Source organism: Neopelma chrysocephalum, unplaced genomic scaffold (assembly GCF_003984885.1).
Source record: "Neopelma chrysocephalum unplaced genomic scaffold, ASM398488v2 Primary Assembly neopelma1_149, whole genome shotgun sequence".
NCBI classification, from domain to species: Eukaryota; Metazoa; Chordata; class Aves; order Passeriformes; family Pipridae; genus Neopelma; species Neopelma chrysocephalum.
In genome coordinates, this window is record NW_020897811.1 from 794,198 (window position 1) to 816,277 (window position 22,080).

General features: G+C 42.8%; 1 protein-coding gene across 1 annotated transcript in view; it reads left to right on the plus strand.

Annotated features, from left to right (window-relative positions):
* The first annotated feature begins 1,077 nt into the window (after positions 1 to 1,077).
* The window catches only part of NTF3 (neurotrophin 3), a 55,532-nt gene continuing 34,529 nt past the window's right edge, over positions 1,078 to 22,080 (plus strand). Inside the window, exon 1 of the mRNA XM_027701151.1 lies at positions 1,078 to 1,235. Coding sequence (XP_027556952.1) covers positions 1,218 to 1,235 — 18 coding nt within the window. The 5' untranslated portion in view covers positions 1,078 to 1,217. The remainder of the gene's footprint in view (positions 1,236 to 22,080) is intronic.

Consider the following 22,080-nt stretch of genomic DNA (forward strand, 5'->3'; position numbering starts at 1 on the left):
AAACAATCTGGCAACCCTTAAGATTTAAAGTGTTGTATCACATCTTATATGACCACGTTCTTTTGGTTATGACTTGCTCAATTATGTTTGAATCAAACAGAAGATGACTTAAGCATGTAAATTTAGAGGGAGACTTTGAGGCATGCAGCTAAATTTATCAGCCATCTCTGTGAGTGATCACTCTAAATAAAAAGTTTGAAAAACCAGTCGCTGCTGGTTGCTGATGAACTTTCCATGTTTTTGGCACTTCCCTTCCTTTACTTAATGGACTAATTTGCAAGTCAAAACAGGAGGAATGGACACAAATCCATCCTAAGGTCTGTCCTTAACAGTGGGTGTTTCTTGCAACACTTATTTTTGTGTCATGGTGGGTGACTTCATTGACAGAAACGCTGAGCAAAGAAATAAATTTGTCTTAAGATTCACAAATGATAGAAAGAAAAAAAAGAAAACAAAAAGAGGAACCAGAGCGAGAGAGCTCGTGGCATTCTAGTTCTGTGTCTCTATTTCACCTGTTTTACATGTCCTATAATGACTTCTGAATATGGGTAAGAATAGCAGCACATGCTGGCAGTTTGAGCAAAATGTGTGCATGTGTGTCAGTGTGCATGTGGGAGACAGAGAGAGCATAGGGGAGAGGGGGGTGGGGGGAGTGCATGGACCATTAGAGTGCAAACACAGAGACATTCCTGCAATAAAATACTCATCTTCTGAGAATTGCTGTCTGGAAGAGATGGTTATGATTTAACAAAAGAATTCTCCAAAATGTTCCCTGGTGCTAATACTGTTCTTAATAATATGAAAAGATTTTGCCAGGAAGAGGAATAAGACCGTCAATTGGATTTAAAAAAAAAAAAAGAAAATAGGCACAAGATGTTTTTTTTAGGAGAAAAATGACCTTTACAACGGTTTTGTCATTTTCAAAAAAATGCCTTATTCTCTGAATTTCCCCAGCCAGGAGATGTTATTATAAATGGTAGGTAGAGAAAGCAGAGTGTGGCAATAAAGGGGTTAATCCACGGAGCACAGAGCCATCTGGCTGAGCTGGTTTGTTATAATCGAGCAGATTATGTTCACGGGACTCAGAGTTTAAGGCTCCTCTCCCATAGAGCAACTCTGCACAACCCAAGCAGACCAACTTTGGGACTTTGAATGAACGTATTTACATCCACCTTTCTCTTCATGTCGACTTTTCTGGAAACATTCACACGGATGCCATGGTTACTCCTACCACGGTAAGGGAAATTTGACGTTTTCTTATAGGGTCCTAAGAGGGCGGGGAGGGGAGGGGGGGAGAGGGGTCTTTTAAAGAAGTATAATGGGGAGGAGGTGGGGGTCTTGTAAGCAGTAGATCTGTCCCACATGTTGCCTTTCCCATTGTGCCTCCTCCTTCCCCCACCCCTACTTGCCCTACAGTTTAGTCCTGAGGTTCCCCTCTCCTGCGGCTCCTCACGCTGTTGTTCGGGTCCCTGGCAAGAAAACAGCAGAGGATAAATACGAGGTGCTAAAGGAGTCTCTGATTTAAGGGGCAAAAGCAAAGGGAGACTTTTCTTTTTAAGAGGGAAATGAGCAAGTTCAGATATAACAAAAGGCGTTGAAAGTCTTGACCGTGGATTTGCAAGAACCAGCCTCAGTACATAGCACGCTCGCCCTCCGGCAAAGTTAGAGCCCCTGACAAGCAAAGTCAAAATTCCCAATTTCTAGACCTCGTCTGTCTCAGGTAACCAGCTTCACTGGAGCTTTCTTTTTTTGTGTGCGTGCGTGCCAGACCCTGGAAACCCTATTCATGACCTCTGAATCAATCCTCATTCTCCTCAAACCCAAACACTAAATTCTCTGCGAGGAACTGGAGATCAAAAGACTCCCTGCACATCTGTGTCTAGGTGGAAAAGAAACACTCACTCTGTGCTAGGATGGCAGGGAAACTATTCCTACGCTGCAGGTTCCAGTGTTTGGTAAGTTCCTTCTAGGAATGCAGCGTACAACTAATCAACATAGATGCACATATAGAGAGCAAAATAGAAAGCTGTTTCTCATCTAAACAGCTGAAATGCAGCTTAGAGCGTCAGTTACTGGCGAGTCCTTATGGAGACACCAAACTGCTCTTAGCCAAGAGGGGAAAAAGTCCTTGAATGGTTCAGATAGTTTTCTGATCAGTTCTTAATCCTTCATTAAAATAAACGGGAAAGCTCTGTGTTGGTCCTATCTCCTGAACTATAAATATGCAGTATCTGGAGAGATGGATATTTTGGATTGAATAGGGCTGCTATGTGCACATTCTCTGGTTCCTATATTGCAAAACCAGTTATTTAGAGATGAGTCTGTGTGTGTGAGGGGGATTGCTTCTCCCCCCTTCCCCCTTTTTAAATAGACAGGGATGTGTGTTATATGGTCCAGACAATTGTTATGAGCTACAACCTTTCAGAAAGCACTCTTTGCTCTCAGGCTTGTGTGATTTGTTGCATGAGGAGTGGAAATGGTATGTAAAGTTTTGCCTTTACGTTGTGCCTTCAGGAAAATACCCAGACAAATAGGAGAGACATTCTCAGGCACAGAAATACCTGATCTGTGCAAGCCTGTAAGTGGAGGAGTGGTGCAAGAAACACCTAAAAAAGGAAAATCTAATAATAATTTAAAAAAAAAAGGCAAAAAAAAGCCTTGCTTTGTGTCAAGGCAGACAAAAGCAGCAGAGAATGGAAGGGAGTTCAGCATGGTTCCAGCTGCTAGTAGTAAAAAGACTGGTCTTAGATACACGTGTCAGTACCAGGAGCTCTGTGTGTGAGCATGGTGGGGGAAGGAAAACTAGGCATGATTGCAGGTGGTGGACCCAAAACACGGGGAGAAGAGGATGGACCAGCAGAGCCAGGAGGGGAGTGCTTTGTGGAGAAGGGTGCTGTATGTTGAGGCATGCAAAACACATAGGTTTAGGAGGTTTTGTTTGGTTTGTTCTGTTGTGGGTTGTTTGGTTTTTTCTTTCTTTTTTTTTTCCTCAGGGAAAGAAAAATGAAATTGTACATATAAAGATATGTAAAAGGAGTCTGAAGGGAAAGTGTTATATACCAGGAATAAAGTGCTATGTATTATTGTTGTGCATCAGGGTGATAAGGGCAGGTGAGCTGTGCAAAGGTGGTCGGCTTAAAAGGGAAACTGCTGCAAGTCAACTGGAAAAAGAGGATCTTTGTGGGTGGAAAAAAGTGTAGAAGCTCGGAAGGGGAAGTAACACTTGAGAGAGATGGCAAAAGGTACAGACTGGAGGCTGGGTGAGGATATGAAAGGGACAAACAAGGGTGCCAGGGTCTGCAAGGGGGAGGTTGGGTATGGAGTGGGAGTGGAGGGAGAAAGGTGAAAGCTCAGGGCACAAAGGATGTTTGGAGGAGGAATTAAAATGTGAACTATTGGCTATTTGGAGAGAGGTATGGAAAATAATCGGCTACATGATGCTCGTGGGGGGCGTCAAAAGGAGACACCTTTGATTCTGTCAAGAAATAGATACGAGGATGTGTTTACAAGGAAGGTGCTATGAAAGGGGAGGCTTGCATGGTGGTGGAAACGTGCTGAGAACAGGAATGCAGAGGAAAAAATGAGCTGGATGGAGATATGGTGAGATGAGGGAAAAAGGATCTAGGGTCCCATAAGTATGAGAAGGGGTAGCTGATTAGAGAAATTTCAGAGGAGGTTGGAAACCTGCTGGAGTGTGCTGACTGAATACAGGGGAGAGATGGAACTGGAGAAAAAGCCATGGGAAGGTGCTGTGAGGAAATTCAAGACAGTGGAAATCATAGGGGCAGGGTGAACAAGAATATAAAGACGTGGCAGGTGTTGAGAAGAATGAGAATGGGGAAAAAGTAAGAAATGTAGGAGGCATGAATGAGGAAGAAATGAAGAGCTGGGTTTTCTGTAAAGATGCCTCAGCAAGAGGTGGTTTAGAGGAGACACAGGGCAATAGAGCAGAGGGTGAGAGGAAATTTAGGGTTGTATTGTTTAGTAGGCAAAGAGAGGAAATAATGCAATGGTGCTGTAGTGGTTTGGTCAGCAGAACAGAGGATGCCTCCTGACTGGGCAGGTGGGGTAACACAGGGAAAGAACTGGCAACATGTTACAGGCAAATCATTTGAGGCAAAAAATGGTGAGTAAGGAATAATGTGAAGACTGTGGGAGGAGGAGAACACATACACACACACACACACACAAAAGAAGAGCAATTTTCTGTTACAACAGACGTAGCAAATGTGTTTATATCTCTGTGGTAGGTACTGGCGAAGCGAAACAACAAGAGGGAATGGAACAAATGTGCTCATGAAGAAATGACTAAAGATATCAAGGGGTGGGAGGAGAAGAAATGGGAGGGAAAACTACCTGGAGGGCTGTATAAGCCACATGGCTGTGCTAAGGTCAGAAGCGAAGTGTGAAGTTTGTGGGGAGGAGAGTGAAGTTGGGAGCTGTAGGGCATGAAGTGGAAGTGAATGGGAATGACAGTTCATGTTACAAGGGGTGAGAAGCTCAGCGTAGGTCGACACACAATGGTGTGTAAGGGAGGAAGGTACCTGTCAGCCTGTGCCTGCTCGCGAGGGCTGTGGAAAGAAAGGTGAAAGGAGTGAAAAGTTGTGCCTGATAAGAGAGATTTGTGCACACAGCATGCTCTGAATAAATGAGGGAAGCACAGGTGAGGATTGCAGACCTGGGTGTGGGGCCTGGGAGAAAGGAAAACCACTTATGGGGGAGGGAAGAGTGATGAGGAGTGAGAAAAAGTTTATGATGACGGTTTAAGCCATGTGTAGTTATCTGCCTCTTAGTTTAAGGCAGGCTGAGTGTGCAAGGGGCCCTACACGCATGCAGAGCAGAATGAGAGCAGACTGGGAGTTCAGTGCAGGGGGAGAGAAAGCAAGAGGCACAGGTAAATCCATATAGTCATTGACGATGAGTGCATGGATATATGGGATGCTGGTTCTGTGTGAGGGCTGGGGACAGATACACCCAGTGAGTGTTGTGCTTGTGCGACTGATGGACTTGCAGAGGGGAGCACAAGACGAGAACAACGCAGGAAGAAGCTGAAGCCCTTTAAGGGCGTGTAAGTGTCCTGGAGTGCTGCAAAGGCCTTGAAGTTCCAAACACCCACCCAGGAAGCTGTGCTGGGGGGTAAGATGGCTTTCAGAGGCTGACTGGAGGATCACGTGTCCACCGCGCTTGTGGCACAACGCTCCGTGTCGAAATCACTTATGTAAGGCACAGCACAGAGGTGAGTTTCGTGAGTGCTAAGAAAGCAATGTTTGCATTTAGAAGGAGGGTAGGGAAAGATGACTAACAGAGAAAATGGTTTGGTGCGTGGGTAGCACTGAACGTGTGCTAGAGGTACTTGCCTTCTGCTTGACTTGCACAGTAAGCAGACGCTCCTCCAGAGATTTTTTTTTGCAGGTTTTTTTTTGTGAAAAACTGCTGAATAATCCTGAGAAAATCCTAGTATGTCTAACTACAATGTTTAAACCAACTTCATTTTGAAGCATACTAATGTAGCTTGTTTTTGTGAGTTAAAATTTCAGTGCTGCTGGCACAAAAAGGCAGGGGGATTTCTCTAGGACAAGTTATCAGGGCTACTGGGTAGTTAACAAGGTTCTTGGATGAACAACCATTGGGCTGAAGTGCACACAAGGACTACAGATGTCAGTCAAAGGAAACAGGACTAGCTTTATCCATGGCTTGAAGCAGTGCAGTTGGTTGAAGGTTGAAAACATAGGATACCTCTTGGGTGTGAGAGAGAAACACTAAGAACTTCTTTCCCTTCAAAACAAATGCATCTGTTCTTCAAATGTGTTCTATGAACATCTTCAAATTGTCCAGCTTGCCTAAGGCTTCAGTGTCTTCTTAAGCACTGGGTAGGACAGTGCTCATTTCCACCCGTAACTGGTCACAAGATTGTGAGTAATCCTGGGAGACTTGCACTGGAAGAAGTCAGACTGATCACAAAGAACCTCTAAGCTTAAAAGTTGAAGCCTCTGAGCCCAGACCCTGCATACCATAAGTCACATGGATCATGGTTCATGGGTCCCTTTCCTGTTTATTCCAAGGATCCATTCCTGCTAAAAAAGATAAGCAGCCTGTAAAATAATAGACAATTAATGTTTGTGTAGCCATGGGTTGTGTAGGGAACCCATTGTCCTAGTTTTTTTACACTGATTTCCCACTGTGGAGTCCAGCTCAAGCTCTCCAGCTGGATAGTTTTCCTGGCACTGCTTACAGCTGGTTGTTGTCTGCAGAAAGCACCTTTCTCCTGTGGTGGGAGTTAACTTCCCATCATGGCAGGCCGAAGGTGGTAGGGACAGTGGAGCATTTGTCCATGAGGGGGAGATGCAGTCCCAGACACTGGGATTCAGCTTGGATGAACCACAGGCCACAGCCTGCTCAGCCCACTGCCACCAGTGTGACCCAGGGTGATGGCCTGGCCTCTGGGAAAATAAAAACCAAACCATGGCATCCACCTGCCAGCTGGCTGAGAAAAGGGAAGGGGACTGATGGGTACAATTCCTTCTGGATTGTTTCAGGAAAGGGATCAAAGTGAAAACAACTGAGCTGTGTGGGGGGTGTTTGTGCCTGCCTGGACTCCTTTGCAGCCATGACACAACCAGAGAAATCTGTTTGCAAGGGCTGGGACATCTGGGTGTCCCTGCAGATGTTTCTGGTGCAGGGCCATGTGTGTGTGTCCCCTGGTGGTGACTGGGAGTGGACAGTGGAAAGCAGAGTGGCGTGGGCAGGGATGACAGAGGTGGATGGCAGCTGTTCCTGTGTGGGAGAGTGTTCGTGCATCTGTCGGTGGGGGATGTGGGGATAAGGCACTTTCTGAGGGGACAGATGGGATGTGCGTGTGGAGAGAGAAGCCATAAGGGTGGATGTGGAGTAGTTTCAAGGTTGTGCAATGAGTGCTAGAGGGAATACACACAGCTATGTTCCTGATTGTATCATGTCCATAGGGGAAAGGGACTCCCCCACAGAAAGCCTCAAGGAAGATTATACTTCCCTTAAAAGAAATACCACACTCAAGCATCCACTTCAGTTAAGTCTCCTTCTTTATTCACATGGTCAAAGTAAACTAAGCAAGGTGGTCCTTTCCTTCAGGGCAGCAAGCATTTGAAAGGTCAGAGCAGGACCATACACTCCTTCCTCTCTTATCTTCCTCTGCCTCTCTTTTCTCTTCACCTTTTCACACACAGGCAAAAGGGTCTTTCCCAGTTTGGCTTCTAAGCTGGCGTTCAAAATTTCCATCTGAGGGAATGTGTTATGAAGATGTGTGTGATTGAGGATGCTGGTGTGTTGGGGAAGATTGTGTGTCAGAACACACTGAAACAAAGTTTGTTGGGAGTTACCTGGGGCTCAGAGAAGGAATGCACTGGTTGCATTTCAATGCACATGGAAAGGATAACAGAGTATTCCATGTCTCCATCAGGCAGTGCTGGGAAACCAGTGTACATGTCTCATTGCCAGTCTGCTGGTACTTCAGAGGGAGTCACCACTTCCTAACCATGTAAATATACAGATTCTGTAGAACAAGGTCCTTCTGTGTTGTCTATATCAAACACACACCAGAGGTGATGGAAACGCTCTTGGGGAATTGCATCCTACAAGGAAAGATTTGCAGCACTCCTCCAACATTTCCTGTGCTCCCACTGTGCATTTTACCCATAATGGAACCACTGCAATAAATGGGCTTCTTCTCAGTTGCTCTTTCACTCCTTCCAGCAATAAATTCCTTTATTTTGAGTTTGCCCCTGCTATAGATCTTACATGTTTTATCTTACATTAGCTGAGTTAGCATATGAGAAAGTGTTAATCTAGTTAATTCAAAAACATGTATTTCTAGGCAATGCCCTACAAAAAGTCACCCACATTTGCCAGAATTCTAGATCGATATAGTCAGAGGTAACTGGCAGTGAACTGCAGAGTTTGCAGAAGGAAGAAGTGCTTTGTGCTCTATGTGAATTTTTAAAAGCCTATCTATGCTCTGAAGTGAATTCAGGTTGTGAGCATGAAATTTAAACCCAACAGCTGCTTCTGAATAGCTCTGTGGTTAGACAAGTTCTAAGATAGCATCCTCTGCTGTGGCTTCTGCCTCAACCAGAAGGTGGACACACTCGCGACAAAATCATTCTCTATCCCCTCAAGAGATGGGATTTTGGGCAATGTTTTGTTTCTGCTTCAAGCCAAATCAGATATTATGGTTTTTGGCTATCAAATACAGACCTTGTAAATCTGAGGGAGACATTTCACCAGTTTCCCCAGTGTGCTGGATGTGAGATAAACTCATAGTACCACTAAATGGTGAGATCTGTGATGAGATTGGTTTCAAAAATGCTAAATGATGATGATAAGAGGGATGCCTTAGGGGAATAAAATAAATAATGTATAGTCAGTATAGGTAAAAAATAAAAAATTTGTTCCTTAGATGCAATGGCTATGGCAGAAATATTTAAGAAATGCTTTGGAAGAATGTGCAAACGTGTCTCCGTGTGTCCTTTCTGTAGCGTTCCCTGCACTTTCCTACACAGTCCTAGCACGTGGTATGCACAAAACCAAACTGCAAGGTAGCAGTGAAAATAAACTCCACCTTAGAAACAGAGAAACTTTACCTTGCACTGGATTAGGTAACAAACCCATGGCCATTCAGAAGGATGTGTCATTTCATATGGTGGGGGATCTTTCCTGGATCTGTATATCCAAAAGTTAGAAAATATTTATTCACTTCAATGTTTTCAGCTCCTCTGATAAGTAAAAAAAATTCCTCCACTCATTTCTTAAATAATTTGCACAGTCTTGTTTTACATGACTAACTTTCCAAATGGATGATGCAGATAATTCCACAACATAAAAAAATCCTCCTGAAAGGATAGGTTTTCTTTGCTGTTTATACACATTTGCATGTTATTCCACTTGGATCCCCCAACATCTTGAGCAATGTTCCTTCCTTGTCACTGTTTACTAAATATATTCCTCAAATAATTGACTTAAGCTGTCCTTTGTTTAATTCCATTCTTTATCTTATGGAGGTAATATGCTGGGGTTTTTTTCTTTTAACTTTTTCATCTATTTTTTATTATACTTTTTTCAGTTTTCTGACTTCCCTCAATTTCATTCACAACTTTTTGGCACTAGAGTATTCAGGAATAAAGGTGATGTTGCAAAAACGGGAGACCTCTTTCATTTCTTTTTCTGCCTTCTGTAATTACACTGACTTTTGCACTCTCTATTTCTCTTTTCCCTGTCTTCCTTCTACTGTAAAAGAACATCTGTCTAATAAATATAGCACTAATTCATTGTTTAAATCACAGCTAGCTAATTTTCAATATTATGCCTTTCCAACTTCCTCCCTGAAATTTAATACAGGTGCTCTGAATTGATTTTCCCTGGATCTATTATCTTAGGCTCTTCTCTTCGGAATCTCTTATTCTCTGCCCATTTTTCTAACCAATCTCTGTCCTTCTATATAAAATTTTTTTCTAACCTTTACATTCTTTCTATCCATTTGCATCCCATTCCTTCTCCCCTGTTCTGTTTTATTTCAGCTTTACCCTTTAATGCTTTCAGACTGCTCAATGACACAACTGAGAGGAGTGTGAGGTCACCAAACACTGCTCCAACCTCACTACTTTTACCAGGACTCTGTTTTTTGCCTTCCATCCAGTTTTCAGGCCAGGTTTATTTTGCAGATTAGAAGGGAGTCACATATAAGCTGAATGTCCATATGTGCAGGGACAGTGTAAACATGCAAGAATGTGAATGGGAAGAGGTCAATATGTGGTTGGCATCCGATTTCTTTGTCCTCCTCTTCCTGCCCTTCCTAGCACTGCCCTTGCCCTCCCTCTAGGCCATGAAGATTGCCATAGATTTGCTCTTTGTTGCATTGACCAACTCTTGGAATTTTCCTACAAATTGTGCCTGCTTTCCTCTCAGAGAAGTGTCCAAGGCCAGGTTGGATGGGGCTCTGAGCAACCTGGTCTAAGGGAAGGTGTCCCTGCCCATGGCAGGGGGTTGGAATGAGATGATCTTTGCTGTGCCTTCTAATCCAGCCCAGTCTATGATTCTGTGATCTTGTCATCACAGTGGTGTTCTGAAGTATTCCACATCCACCTCAGCTCTGTCACTCACACAAGCAGCATCTATGCTCAGGCCAGGCTCCCTCACAGTGGTCCCAACTGGTCCTTCCTGACCACCAGGTATCTCTAATCTCAGTTCTCTCTCAAGCACCAATTTCTTTAGTAACATAAAAAAACCCCGAATGACTTAGGCTGGAAGAAGTGAGATCCTTCAAGATTTTGAACAAAATAAACTTCTTTTTTAAAATAAGAGGTTAAACCACATGAGGAGTGACTGAGGTCTCTTGGTGTGTTCAGCTGGGGAAGAGGAGACTGAGGGGAGACCTCACTGCAGTTACAACTTCCTCGGGAGGGGAAGCAGAGGGGCAGGCACTGATCTCTGCTCTCTGGTGACCAGGGACAGGGCTTGAGAGAATGGCTTGAAGTGGTGTCAGGAGAGGTTTAGGTAAGATACCAGGAAAAGTTTCTTCCCCCAGAGGATGGTGGGGCACTGAACAGGCTCCCCAGGGCAGTGGTCATGGCCCCAAACCTGACAGAGCTCAAGGAGTGTTTGGACAATGCTTTCAGGCACAGGGTGGGATTGTTGGGGTGCCCTGTGCAGGGCCAGGAGTTGGACTGGATGATCCTTGTGGGTCCCTTCCAACTCAGGACATTCTATGATTCTATGAAAAAAAAAAAAGGGAAAGACATTTACATCTGATGAGCAATGAGTGGTATTATAACATCTCTGGAGTGACAGGACAAGGGGGAATGGCTTCAAACCGACAGAGAGTAGGTTTAGATTGGATATTAGGAAAGAATTCTTCCCCATGAGGACGGTGAGGCCCTGGCACAGGTTGCCCAGAGAAGCTGTGGCTGCCCCTGAAGTGTCCAAGGCCAGGTTGGACGGGGCTCTGAACAACCTGGGGTAGTGGAAGGTGTCCCTGCCATGGCAGGGGGGTGGAATGAGATGATCTTTAAGGTCCCTTCCAACTCAAACCATTTTATGATTCTATGACTTTTATGAAATAAAACTTCTGAGAGAGACAGCAAACATCTCACCACTGGAACACCTTTAGAAATATTAACTTAATATGTCTTTCTTCCTAGATGGGCTCTATATGGACTTAGAACAACGTATTAATACAAAAGCTATTCATGAAGCAATCAGGGAAGAGACTTTTTTTTTTCTTTTCTACTGAGAGGTTCCATTTCTGTGTTCAAATTGCCTCTATACGTTTGAAACACTCAAGAACTATGTTTAGTTTTTTGTTGAAAGGGTAACTGTTACAGTCTCTGAGAAAAGTAAAACAATCTAAATACTACTTTGAGATGAGTTTCAGGTGGAGCTTTTGTTGTTGTTGTTGTGTTATTTTAATGAAACAAAACAAAAACAAACAAAGGCTTCATGGAGTTAAATCTTGCCCTGAGAAGCTAAAGCTGCTTTTCACATCTGCTAGGATAGGGAGTGGTCTCCCTTGGAAGAGTTTGCGTTTTGGGGAAACAGATATGTTTTTAAAGTCCAGTGATTGTTTCTCTTTTTTTTTCTACCTTTCCTCTACTAAGAAATCTTCCTGTTAATTTAACATTTTTGTCATAAGTTGCTCTCATTTGCCTCATTCGTCTGAAATAAAAGCTGATGAGGTTTTAGTGTTGTCTGTCCTTTGAACCACCATTAAGTAAATTTTGTTGGTTTACTTGTTCCTTGATGAGTTCATTTGTTTGCCTTAATCTTTCTCTGCATCTCCAGTTCAGATTGTGCCTTTACTGACTCGGTGTCTGGTTTGACACCAGCACGTCCACTGAACCCGATGCATTTATTTCTGATTGACACAGAATCAGGGGTCCCCAGCTGAGCAAACATGGAAACCCACCTGACTGCAGGCCAAATTCTGCCCTCAGCTGCACCCAGGCAATCCTGCTAAAATTAATGAGACTATAACCTTGAATTTGCATATTTGTTGTTTTTTTCCCCAAATAATGAATGCACATCCAAAGCCTTTTAGTATGCTGAATCATAGAAATCAGAGAGGGGGAGAAAATATGCCTGTATTAGATCACTGGTATATTTGTTCAGAAAAATTGCAATAAATCCTTTTCTTTGCTGTTTTCTTTTTTTGCTGGAATTTGTCAGTTCCTCCGAAACAAAGCATTCCCCTGTTTGTTCTACTAAATCTCAACTAAGTCCCCGTGGACACCAAAGTTTAAAAACCTGGCAGGTTTCCCCCTTGCTCAAAACCCAGTGTCCTTGTTGACCCATCTGTTGGCTGTTAGAGACACCAGCCTTCCACAAACCGGGGAACTGGTACTTGGAGCTGCAAGGATAACACCAGGGAAGCCTGTTAACCTGGAACAACCAAGAGCATGATATTGTTCCCCCACAAGAGAGTCTGAAAGCTGCTGGGCTTGGAAGGTGAAGTGAAATTTTCTCAGGACTGGAGAATTAAACCCAACAAAATCTATCTCCTAGCACAGTCTAATATCTCCTAATATGGTCTGTGGTTCTAAGATCCCAGCCAGCCAGATAGCATATTCTTCAAAGCTCTGTCATGTCTAATTTTAAATTCATCAAGTGACTGGGCTTCCACCACTCCACTTAAAATTTTCATACCATCCCCCATCCAACTTGAGTGCCATTCATTACTACAGTATTGAGTGCTTTACCATGTACGAGTTATTAGCAACAACACAGTCCTGGATGGCAGTAGGACAACTGGCAACAGACCTTTTTAGAGTAGCAGTTTGGTTCCCATTTAATTTTTCTTTAGTTAACTTCTAGAGATCATTTTTTGTGATGGCATTCTTTGAGGAAGAAGTGAAAATAAAAGGTATCAATGCTGAGAGTAATAGAAATACTTTAATAAATAACTTGTTCGTGGAGAACAGCCCTTTCTCAAAAGAAAGAGGTTGCAGTGGTGGGGCTGCACCTCAAGTCCTGTGTGCAGTTCTGGGCCTCTCACTTCAAGAAGGACATTGAGGGGCTGGAGTGAGTCCAGAGAAGGGCAACGGAGCTGGGGAAGGGTCTGGAGGACAAGTCCTGTGAGGAGCAGCTGAGGGAGCTGGGGGTGTTTAGCCTGGAGAAAAGGAGGCTCAGGGGAGACCTCCTCACATTCTACTGAAAGGAGGTTGTAAGCCAGGTGGGGTTGGTCTCTTCTCCCAGGCAACAGGACAAGTGGAAATGGCCTCAAGCTGTGCCAGGAGAAGGTTTAGGTTGGACATCACGAAGAATTTCTTCACTGAAAGGGTGATTAGACATCGGAATGGGCTGTCTAGAAAGGTGGTGGAGTCCCCATCCCTGGAGATCCCAGAAACGACTGTATGTGGCACTCAGTGCTCTGGGCTGGTTGACAAGGTGGGGATTGGGCACTCATTGGACTTGGTGATCCTGGAGGTCCTTCAAAACCTAAATGATTTTGTGAGTCTGTGAGAGGTTTAGTACCATCTGCCAAAGATAATTGATGTATCTGTAGCCCAGAAACAACCTTGGCAGAGTTCCAGAAGGTAACTTTATACAAATTAAGATGCTTGCACCTTTGCTTATGGAGAGTCTCCAGATCCTCCAATCTATTAGCAAAACTGCACCAGGATAAGTAGCCTTATTTCTGCTTGGATGACATTGCAGAGATCTCCAGGAACAGATTGCCAGAGACAAGGCAGATTGATTTTAATACATCCTGCTGTGTACAGTGGTCCCTTCCTCCACCATGTCAATGCAAACACACCGAGGATCCTCTCAGATAATCAGGCTGCTTGGTGGGACACATGAAATAAGCCATAGCCTGTTTCCAGTTCCCTCAGGACAACATGATCTTTTAGGATGACTGGAGTTAGAAATTTTCTTGGTCCTCTACAGGAACTGTGCCAAAGCACTGGCAACAGAAAGGTGTCATCAGCCTCTCGCTATCACAGAATCATAGAACAGCTTGAGTTGGAAGGGACCTTAAAGATCATCTCATTCCAACCCCCTGCCCTGGGCAGGGACACCTTCCACTAGCCCAGGTTACTCAGAGCCCCATCCAACCTGGCCTTCAACACTTCCAGGGATGGGTCTTCCACAACTTCTCTTGTGTCAACCTATTCCAGGGCCTCACTACCCTCACAGTACACAATTTCTTCTGTGTATCTAACCTAAACTTCCCTTCTTTCAGTTTGAAGCCATTCCCCCTTGTCCTGTCACCACAATTCCTGAAGAAAAGTCCCTCTCCACTCTCCTCGTAGGCCTCTTCAGATACTGGAAGGTGCCATGAGGCCTCCACACAACCTTCTTTCCTCCAGGCTGAACAGCCCCAACCTTCTCAGCCTGGCTTCATAGGGGAGGTGCTCCAGTCTCCTTATGAACTTCATGGCCTCCTCTGGACTTGCTCCAACAGTTCCATGTCTTTCTTATTTTGGGTGCACCAGAAATGGAGCAATATTCCAGGCGGGGTCTCACAAGAGCAGATTACACATGGGCACCACAACCTTCCTTCAGTAAGGTCCATACATTTGATTATTTTCATTTTGATTTATTAATATCCCTAAATATTTATGGCTATTTGGGGAGACTTGTTTCTTCTAATTGTTTTCTGAATGTTTTACTGATTAACTGATATTTTTTAGTAATACATGGAAACTTATAGACTACAAAGTAGCATCCAAAATTATTTCCTGGTTACCTGGCAGATTTCCATTGATGGATTTCATGTTGGGTTTTTTTTCTCTTTTCCCATCCATCAGATTCTATTTTCCTCCTACTAAATTTTCTTGAATAGCCAGTTGCTAGCTCTGGAGATAACTAGCTTAACGGAGGCCTATTTCTGACCCCACTTACATGGAAGAAGCCTAATGGACCCCCAGGGAATAAGTTCATCTTGAGGCAGTAAAAATTTAGACCAGAGTCAAGACCTGAGAACTCAACAGAGAAACTATTAGAAATAACCAGGGAAATGAGAGTGGTTGTTTCTGCACAAACAAACAAACAAAAAGTTTTCTCAGTGTAGAAACAGTTTTCCAGATCTGAGCTAGCAAAGCTTCATCCGAAATTCTGCTCTGACCTGTCTACTGTGAGATGTTGGCTAATCTTGTTTGTTTGCTTCCTTGCTTGTTTTCTCTACGCTTTTTGCAAGTAAGTGCTGATGAGGTGACTCCAGCCCTTTCAGTTTTTCCATCCATGTATTTCATCCAGACGAATTATCTCAGGCAAAATATGAAATTTGAAACCAGTGTTTTACCTTTGATCTGAGGCAAATAATCGTAGGTGCCATCACCAGCCTTGCGCTGGAATGTGGTCCAGAATAAAGGACTTGAAAAGAACCTCAAAGATACTTTTAAAAGCCATAAAATGTTTTAGCAATTTTGGTTTTCCCTTCCTTTTTCTTACTGAAAAGGAACAGATGGGAACAAAAGTAAACTCTGCCATCTGGAAAGACTGAAAGATTAGTATGAAGAGAGCCAGGTGTCAAGTTTGTTCATCGCCAGCCCAGCTTTGCCAATTATCAACATCAAAACCTAGTCTCAACAAGGCCTGAATTACACTAAAGATAAATGATTTTGCAAAGGCATTTTTTTCAGTATCTTTTTGTCTCTTAATTGTTCAGCTCTCTTGAAAACTACACAATTAGGCACAGAAATATGAAAGAAATGAATTTGAAGACTTACCTCTTATGCCACAGGGAATTCTCTGCCTTGGTCTTTCCGATGCTACTTTTAACATTGCAGTCGTCATTTCAGTTGAAGTCCATTAGCTCTGTCCTAACTTTTAATATTATGTCAATTAAAATTTATTTGTAGTTAATTTGGACCTTGTTCTTATAACAGTTTGAAATGAAAATACAGCACCTGTAAATCTTTGCGTGGGAAATTAGAAGCATATAAACCATCACAGAGCAGTTCAGTCTCTGGATAGGGTCTGATTCACTGTCTTTTCTGCTTTAAATATTGGAAATTTCTTGTGTATATATTAATATATATATAAAATAGATATTTATGTGTACACATACATATGTGTGCATATATATATATCTACGTGTGCACTGACTGGACACAGAACAAGAATGAAGATTTCATGTTCCTTAACTTAGTAGATTTCCTTTTTTTCTTCTTCTTTGCATTTAAATTTTGAGAATTCACACCACCTCTGGCTTTAATCTTATGACTACATGTGTAGGTGTCCTTGTTTTAAACCTTCTCCTGAAGGACATTTGAGCAAGCAACACACCTTCAGCAAATAATGAGACTGGTAATGCAGATCCCCAAAAATACAAAGAGGGAACCTGTGCCAACCTTGGCCCAGATCTAAGTTCTGTGAACTCACCATCATTGGTGGCATGAATTCCACTTTTTTTAAAGCTTTTTTGTTTGTTTCGATTTTCCTACGCTCTTTTGAGGTAAATATATTGATCTCTGCCTCACATTTTCCATTTTTGTGTACCTACTTCTCCTAAAAAAGTACCCCAGAGTATCTCTTAACTTAGCTTAGGAGCAACTTTGGAATTAAACACCTTCACATAACATCATAGCATTCCTTGAGACTTTCCCATCATTTCAAACTTTAACCTGGATACAAGAGCAAAATCTGGAAGTCAGAAAGTTCTAGTTTGGATTCATGGGAATGAGACTATTTACGAGGGCCTGGAGTGACAGGACAAGGGGGAATGGCTTCAAACTGACAGAGAGTAGGGTTAGATGGGATATTAGGGAGAAATTCCTGCCTGTGAGGGTGGGGAGGCCCTGGCACAGGTTGCTCAGAGAAGCTGTGGCTGCCCCATCCCTGGAAGTGTCCAAGGCCAGGTTGGATGGAGCTCTGAGCAACCTGGGATAGTGGAAGGTGTCCCTCCCCATGGAGGGGGTTGGAACTGGATGATCTTTCAGGTCTCTTCCAACCCAAACCAGTTTATTCTTCTATGACTCTAATATATATATGTATATATAAAGTTATCCAACAGTTTCAATCAATACTTCCTTTCTTCAGCCCCACAGAATGCTCACACACTGAATTTCTTGATGAATACCCTTAGCCCCCTTTTGCCATCCTTTGCAGAACAATTTGGCTTCTTAGTCGCAAAACAAATCTTTCCAAAAGCTGGAGCTGCATAAACTGGTACTGTTTTTCCATGCATAATGAAATCCTTTATGCTTCTTTTACAAGCTGGCTCTGATTGCCTTTTGTCAAATTTTGCTTGTAGTCCTCAATTATCTTCTCTGTCTGCATGTTCCTATGGGTTTGTGGTTTGGTAACCCAGTCAGCTGTGGCCGTCTCCTGCTTTTCCTCCAAAACATGCAATTTGTTTTGTTTCTGCTGTGCAACCTGGCAACTTTTCATTACTTTTTTTCTCCCCCTAAACATAGATCAGGAGTTTGTAGTTTTCTTTTTCTCAGTTTGATGCCTCTGTGCCCCACAGATGGGGGCCACAAACTGCTCTGAAATTTCCTACTTGATTGAAAAAGCCTCAAACATGTGGTGTAAAAAAACTTCTGCCCCCTTTTTTTTTTAAATTTTATATGATGCTGATACCTTTCAAAATTTCTTTACCACAGGGCGGTCACTGTCTTGCTCTTCCTCTCCTAATGCCATGGTATGAAGCAAATCTATGACCTCTGACCAAGCCCCCAAGACATAAATGACACAATTATTGTTGCTCATGTCCTTTTTCAATGAATTCCTTATTTTTGTGAGAAGACAAACTCTTGTTTGAATCCCTTCTTCTTGACTTCAGAAAAGGTTAGGGTCTTTAAGGACCTTTGGCATCTCTATTTTCTCATCATCTCTGTGCTCTTCATGTTTTACATATAATCTACTTTTCCTCATTTTTCTCCTTCTACAATGCACTGTGCCTTGATGCTGGTTAGACAGAACTCAGACAGAAAAAGGAATTAAGGAAAAAGGCATCACTGCATTCCTCTGTTGAAAAGAGAGAAATTGAAACCATCTTTAATGGTTAAAATCAAGGCTTTTTTTTTTCAAAATTGTTTAGAGGCAGAGAAAAAGAATGGCTGTATCAGACTTCTGCACTGCATCTCCATCAACATAATCAGATGATGATTTAACAGTTGTGTTTACTTGCCTTCCCATTTCATGAAAGACTTTTAATAACTCTGACCCTTGTTGTGTTCCCTCCTAGATGTATGTACAGATTTAGTGCAATGGTTGTGTCTTAGCCACAGAATTACCTCTCCACAATAAAAATTGTGTCAACTTTTCTTCAACCTTGTTTCTTTTGTTCTTGGTAATATCTAATTCCCTTACAATAAATTTTTTGTTCATGTAAAAAATATTTGGGTTTTTTCCCCAACAACAAAGAAATCTCAAACTTTAAGGTAAAGCCTAAAGTCTGAATTTAAAGCAAACTTTAAGTTATCAGCATCTCCATGTGTGCATAATCCATTCTGGTATAAAAGTGTCTGGATTTGAGTTTAACATAAATTATTTTCCAAATAACAGTGACTAAGGCAGAAATAGTTGTTTGTTGGCAGTTACATGAATGAAGTCTGGTTTCTTATCACTTGTCTCCTGTGCCTGTACTCCTTCCCTGAGCTTCACTCCCTTTCATTCTGCTGCACCTCAGCTTCCTCCTCCTGTCCTTCGCTCACCTCCCTGCCCTGTGAGCACCTAAACAGTGTTTTATCTCTTTTCCATGTTCTCTGACTTCCTAAATGTGCTTTAGCTATTTGAGAGGTCTGCCTATGCACAGTTTAAAATCTACTGAGACAGACACTACCCTGAGTGTCCTTTTCCACCAGTTATCATGAAACTCGTGAGAACTTGGTGTTTTTCAGAATTTTGCACCACTAGTGGATTTGCTTGAAATAAACCTGAGTATTTAGAAATTGGTGGGAGGGATTAGAGGAAATGTGATCCTGCAAAATTTTTTCCTTAACAAAACAGGCTAGAAAGGCATAGTGGGAATGCACAGGGGGAGCTGCAGGGTGCAGCAATAATTATAAAATTATAGAATCGTGGAATAGTTTGGGTTGGAAGGGACCCTAAAGATTATTTAACTCCAACTTCCCTGCCTTGGGCAGGGACACCTTCCACTATCCCAGGTTGCTCCAAGCCCCATCCAACCTGGCCTTGGACACTTCCAGGGATGGGGCAGCCACAGCTTCTCTGAGCAACCTGTGCCAGGGCCTCACCACCCTCACAGGGAAGAATTTCTTCCTATATCCAATCTAAACCTACTCTCTGTCAGTTTGAGACCATTCCTCCTTTCCCTGTCACTCCAGGCCCTTGGAAATAGTCTCTCTCCATCTTTCCTGTGGGCTCCCTTCAGGTACTGCAAGGCCACAATCAGATCACCCCAAAACCTTCTCTTCTCCAGGCTGAACAATCCCAATTCTAAAGCAATAACTATATGGCTAAAGAATATTTCTGTTCCAAGAAATATTTTCATGTCTATTTTGTGATCATACCTATTTTTAACCACTATTTAGGACCAACTGGGAGTTAGTCCAGACTGTCTCTGCATTGGGAAATTCTGGAAGAGCAGCCACCTCTCGATTCTTTTTGTTTTGTTTTGTTTTCTGATGGTTACTTACACCCAAATAATTTGAAGATAGCTTTCTCTTTTAGTTCACAAGCAAGGTCAATTTTTTTGCCCTGTTTAAGTTTATTTATTGCACATTGCAGCAAGGGAAGCAGCCATTCACAGCCTAAACTTGTGATCTTCAGTGCTGATAGCCCAGTTTGTACAGTTGTCTTATTTGGTGCCTCTGTAAACCCAGTGAATTGAAGGGTTTTAGTGGGGCCCTGGTACTGGAAAAGAAATGTATTTGTCTGACATCCTGGTCAGTACAGCTCTTTCAGAGGGATCAGCAGTCCCTGAGAGTTCATAACTGTGCTCTTGGAGAAGACTGGGACCAAAGCTTTCAGGCCCTTTCACCCACAGCAAGTAGGAACTTGCACTAGCACACAGCTTTAAGTGAGTAAATTCCTTGTATCACCAGGTTTTAGAAGGGTGTGCATCTGAAAAATGCAGCCCTTCTCACGGGGAATGGGGATGTGATTTTTTCCCAAAGGAAAAGGTACTACCTAGTGTATCATATTAGAGTGTGAGATCTTTTCATAGGACTTCATCTGTCAAATTCCAGCTAAGTTTCCCATATAACTGGGTGAGAGCCTTCAAGTCATGGACTGAAGATGCCAGTTGACAGACAGCTAATGCTCATCACAGCAAAATCCTCATATTCTTTAAAAAAAAATTGGATTACCTTTACCATGTGTTTTTAAATCCCCAAGTATTGACTCATTAGGATATGTATTTTCATGTCGAACTCTTGCATTACAAATATCTTGGGGTGAGAATCTCTCAGGCAGTGGTCTGCCAATGTCACATCCACACAGATTAACTCGCATCCAAACCAGTTTGAGCGAATGCTTCAAGGAAGATTTCTTGAGCTGTAATTAGTAATGCATTGCTAGAACCCAAGTACTGCATATTTAAACACCCTTCCATTGGCTCTTATTAGTAATGCATTGCTAAAACCCAGCTCAGCCTTCTGTCATTCATTCAGTTGTTTATTCATTCATTCATTCTTGTCTCTTTTATTTTCGGGGCAGGTTGATTTCTTTACACTTTTCAATTTCTACACTCAGCTCCTGAGATTCACTGAGATGAACAGAAAGTTTTTGAGGGATTTCAGCCGGATCAGACTTCACCTTTCATGGATCAGGTGCAAAGCTCTGTTAGGCCTCCATCTCTAGAACTCCACAGTATAAATTTTGTGGACTCTTTGACATAACACACCTTGCTTTCTAGATATAAAAATGCCTTTTATGTTAACCTATGTAGTTCCAGGTTATAGGTGATGCATCTCCTAAAAAAAATAATGAATAAGTACAGTTTGAGAGAACAGAAACAATTCTTCATGAACAGAAAAAGAATTGCCTATCAAGATCATTTTGCCAGTATTCAGTGTCCCTTTTTGGTTTGCTTTCCATAATCACTCCTTTAAGTTCATGCACTTTTAAAGGAATTCCGGACTTCGAGCTGAGAGTGGTTATTGTAAATCCGTAAAAATAAGTATCTGTGTGGAGACTTCTTGAAAGTGGAGTGTGTTGGAGAGGGTGGGACAAACCCATTTCATATATTTAACAGTACAGCCTGACATTTAAGCAGTACTTATACAGCCAGGCAAGGAATAAGGTGATCAGGGTCATCGCTTCAGAGAGGCGTCAAAAGGGACAGGTGGCAGAGCCATTGCCCTTCTCCAAAAGGAGGGTCTGGAGATCTTTGGGGATGCAGGAGTCTTTGCTGGCAACAGCTGGAAGGAGCCCAAAGCAGAGGGAAGGGAGGGGGAAGGGTGGCCAAAACAGGCTCCAAAGTGTCTTGCTGTGACTCTGACCAAGTGCTTACAACAAACTCTCCAGGAATGAGTTCCAGCTCAAAAAAAGCAGTCACTTCGTGGAGGTTATTTGGCACGTCTGCCTGAATAACAAACACTCTGGGGTGGTGGCAGGGGTGTCATAATTCACTTAAAACTAGTTCTGAAAGCTGAAGTTCACCCCTGACAGAGACCCGGCCACAGGCTCTTTCACCAAATTGATCACACGGCCTGTTTTTCCAAGAGTTTTCCCTGAGCCCAGCCTCCTTCCTAGTCTTCTAACAGAGGGAGGTTCAGACAGAAGGAAAAAGGGGAATTCATTGAATATATTAATATTTTTGACATATTCATTCAGTTCTCCGCACCTTAATGTTCTGCATTGATCCAGTGATATCTGGGCCATGTGTGGTGGTGCCAGCAGTATCCAAATTTGTGCAAATACCCATGAAACACGGCTTGTTATGCATAGTTTGGCAGTTCCGTGGAGATAGTCTGCCAAAAGCAGACAGGAGCCTTATCAGAAGGAGACAGGAAATTCTCAAGCAAATTTGGGAGTTGACTTTTGAGCTAGGAGTGTTGACAGGCACAGATCCCTCTGTCTGGCAATTATCAATTCTTCCCCCTTATAACTACAGAGCAAATCCAAGTGCCTTCAGATTCTGCCTGGGCAGGAGGTGTATTCAAGACCTGGCTCTCCAGAGCCATTCTAGTTGTGCAGTTCTGG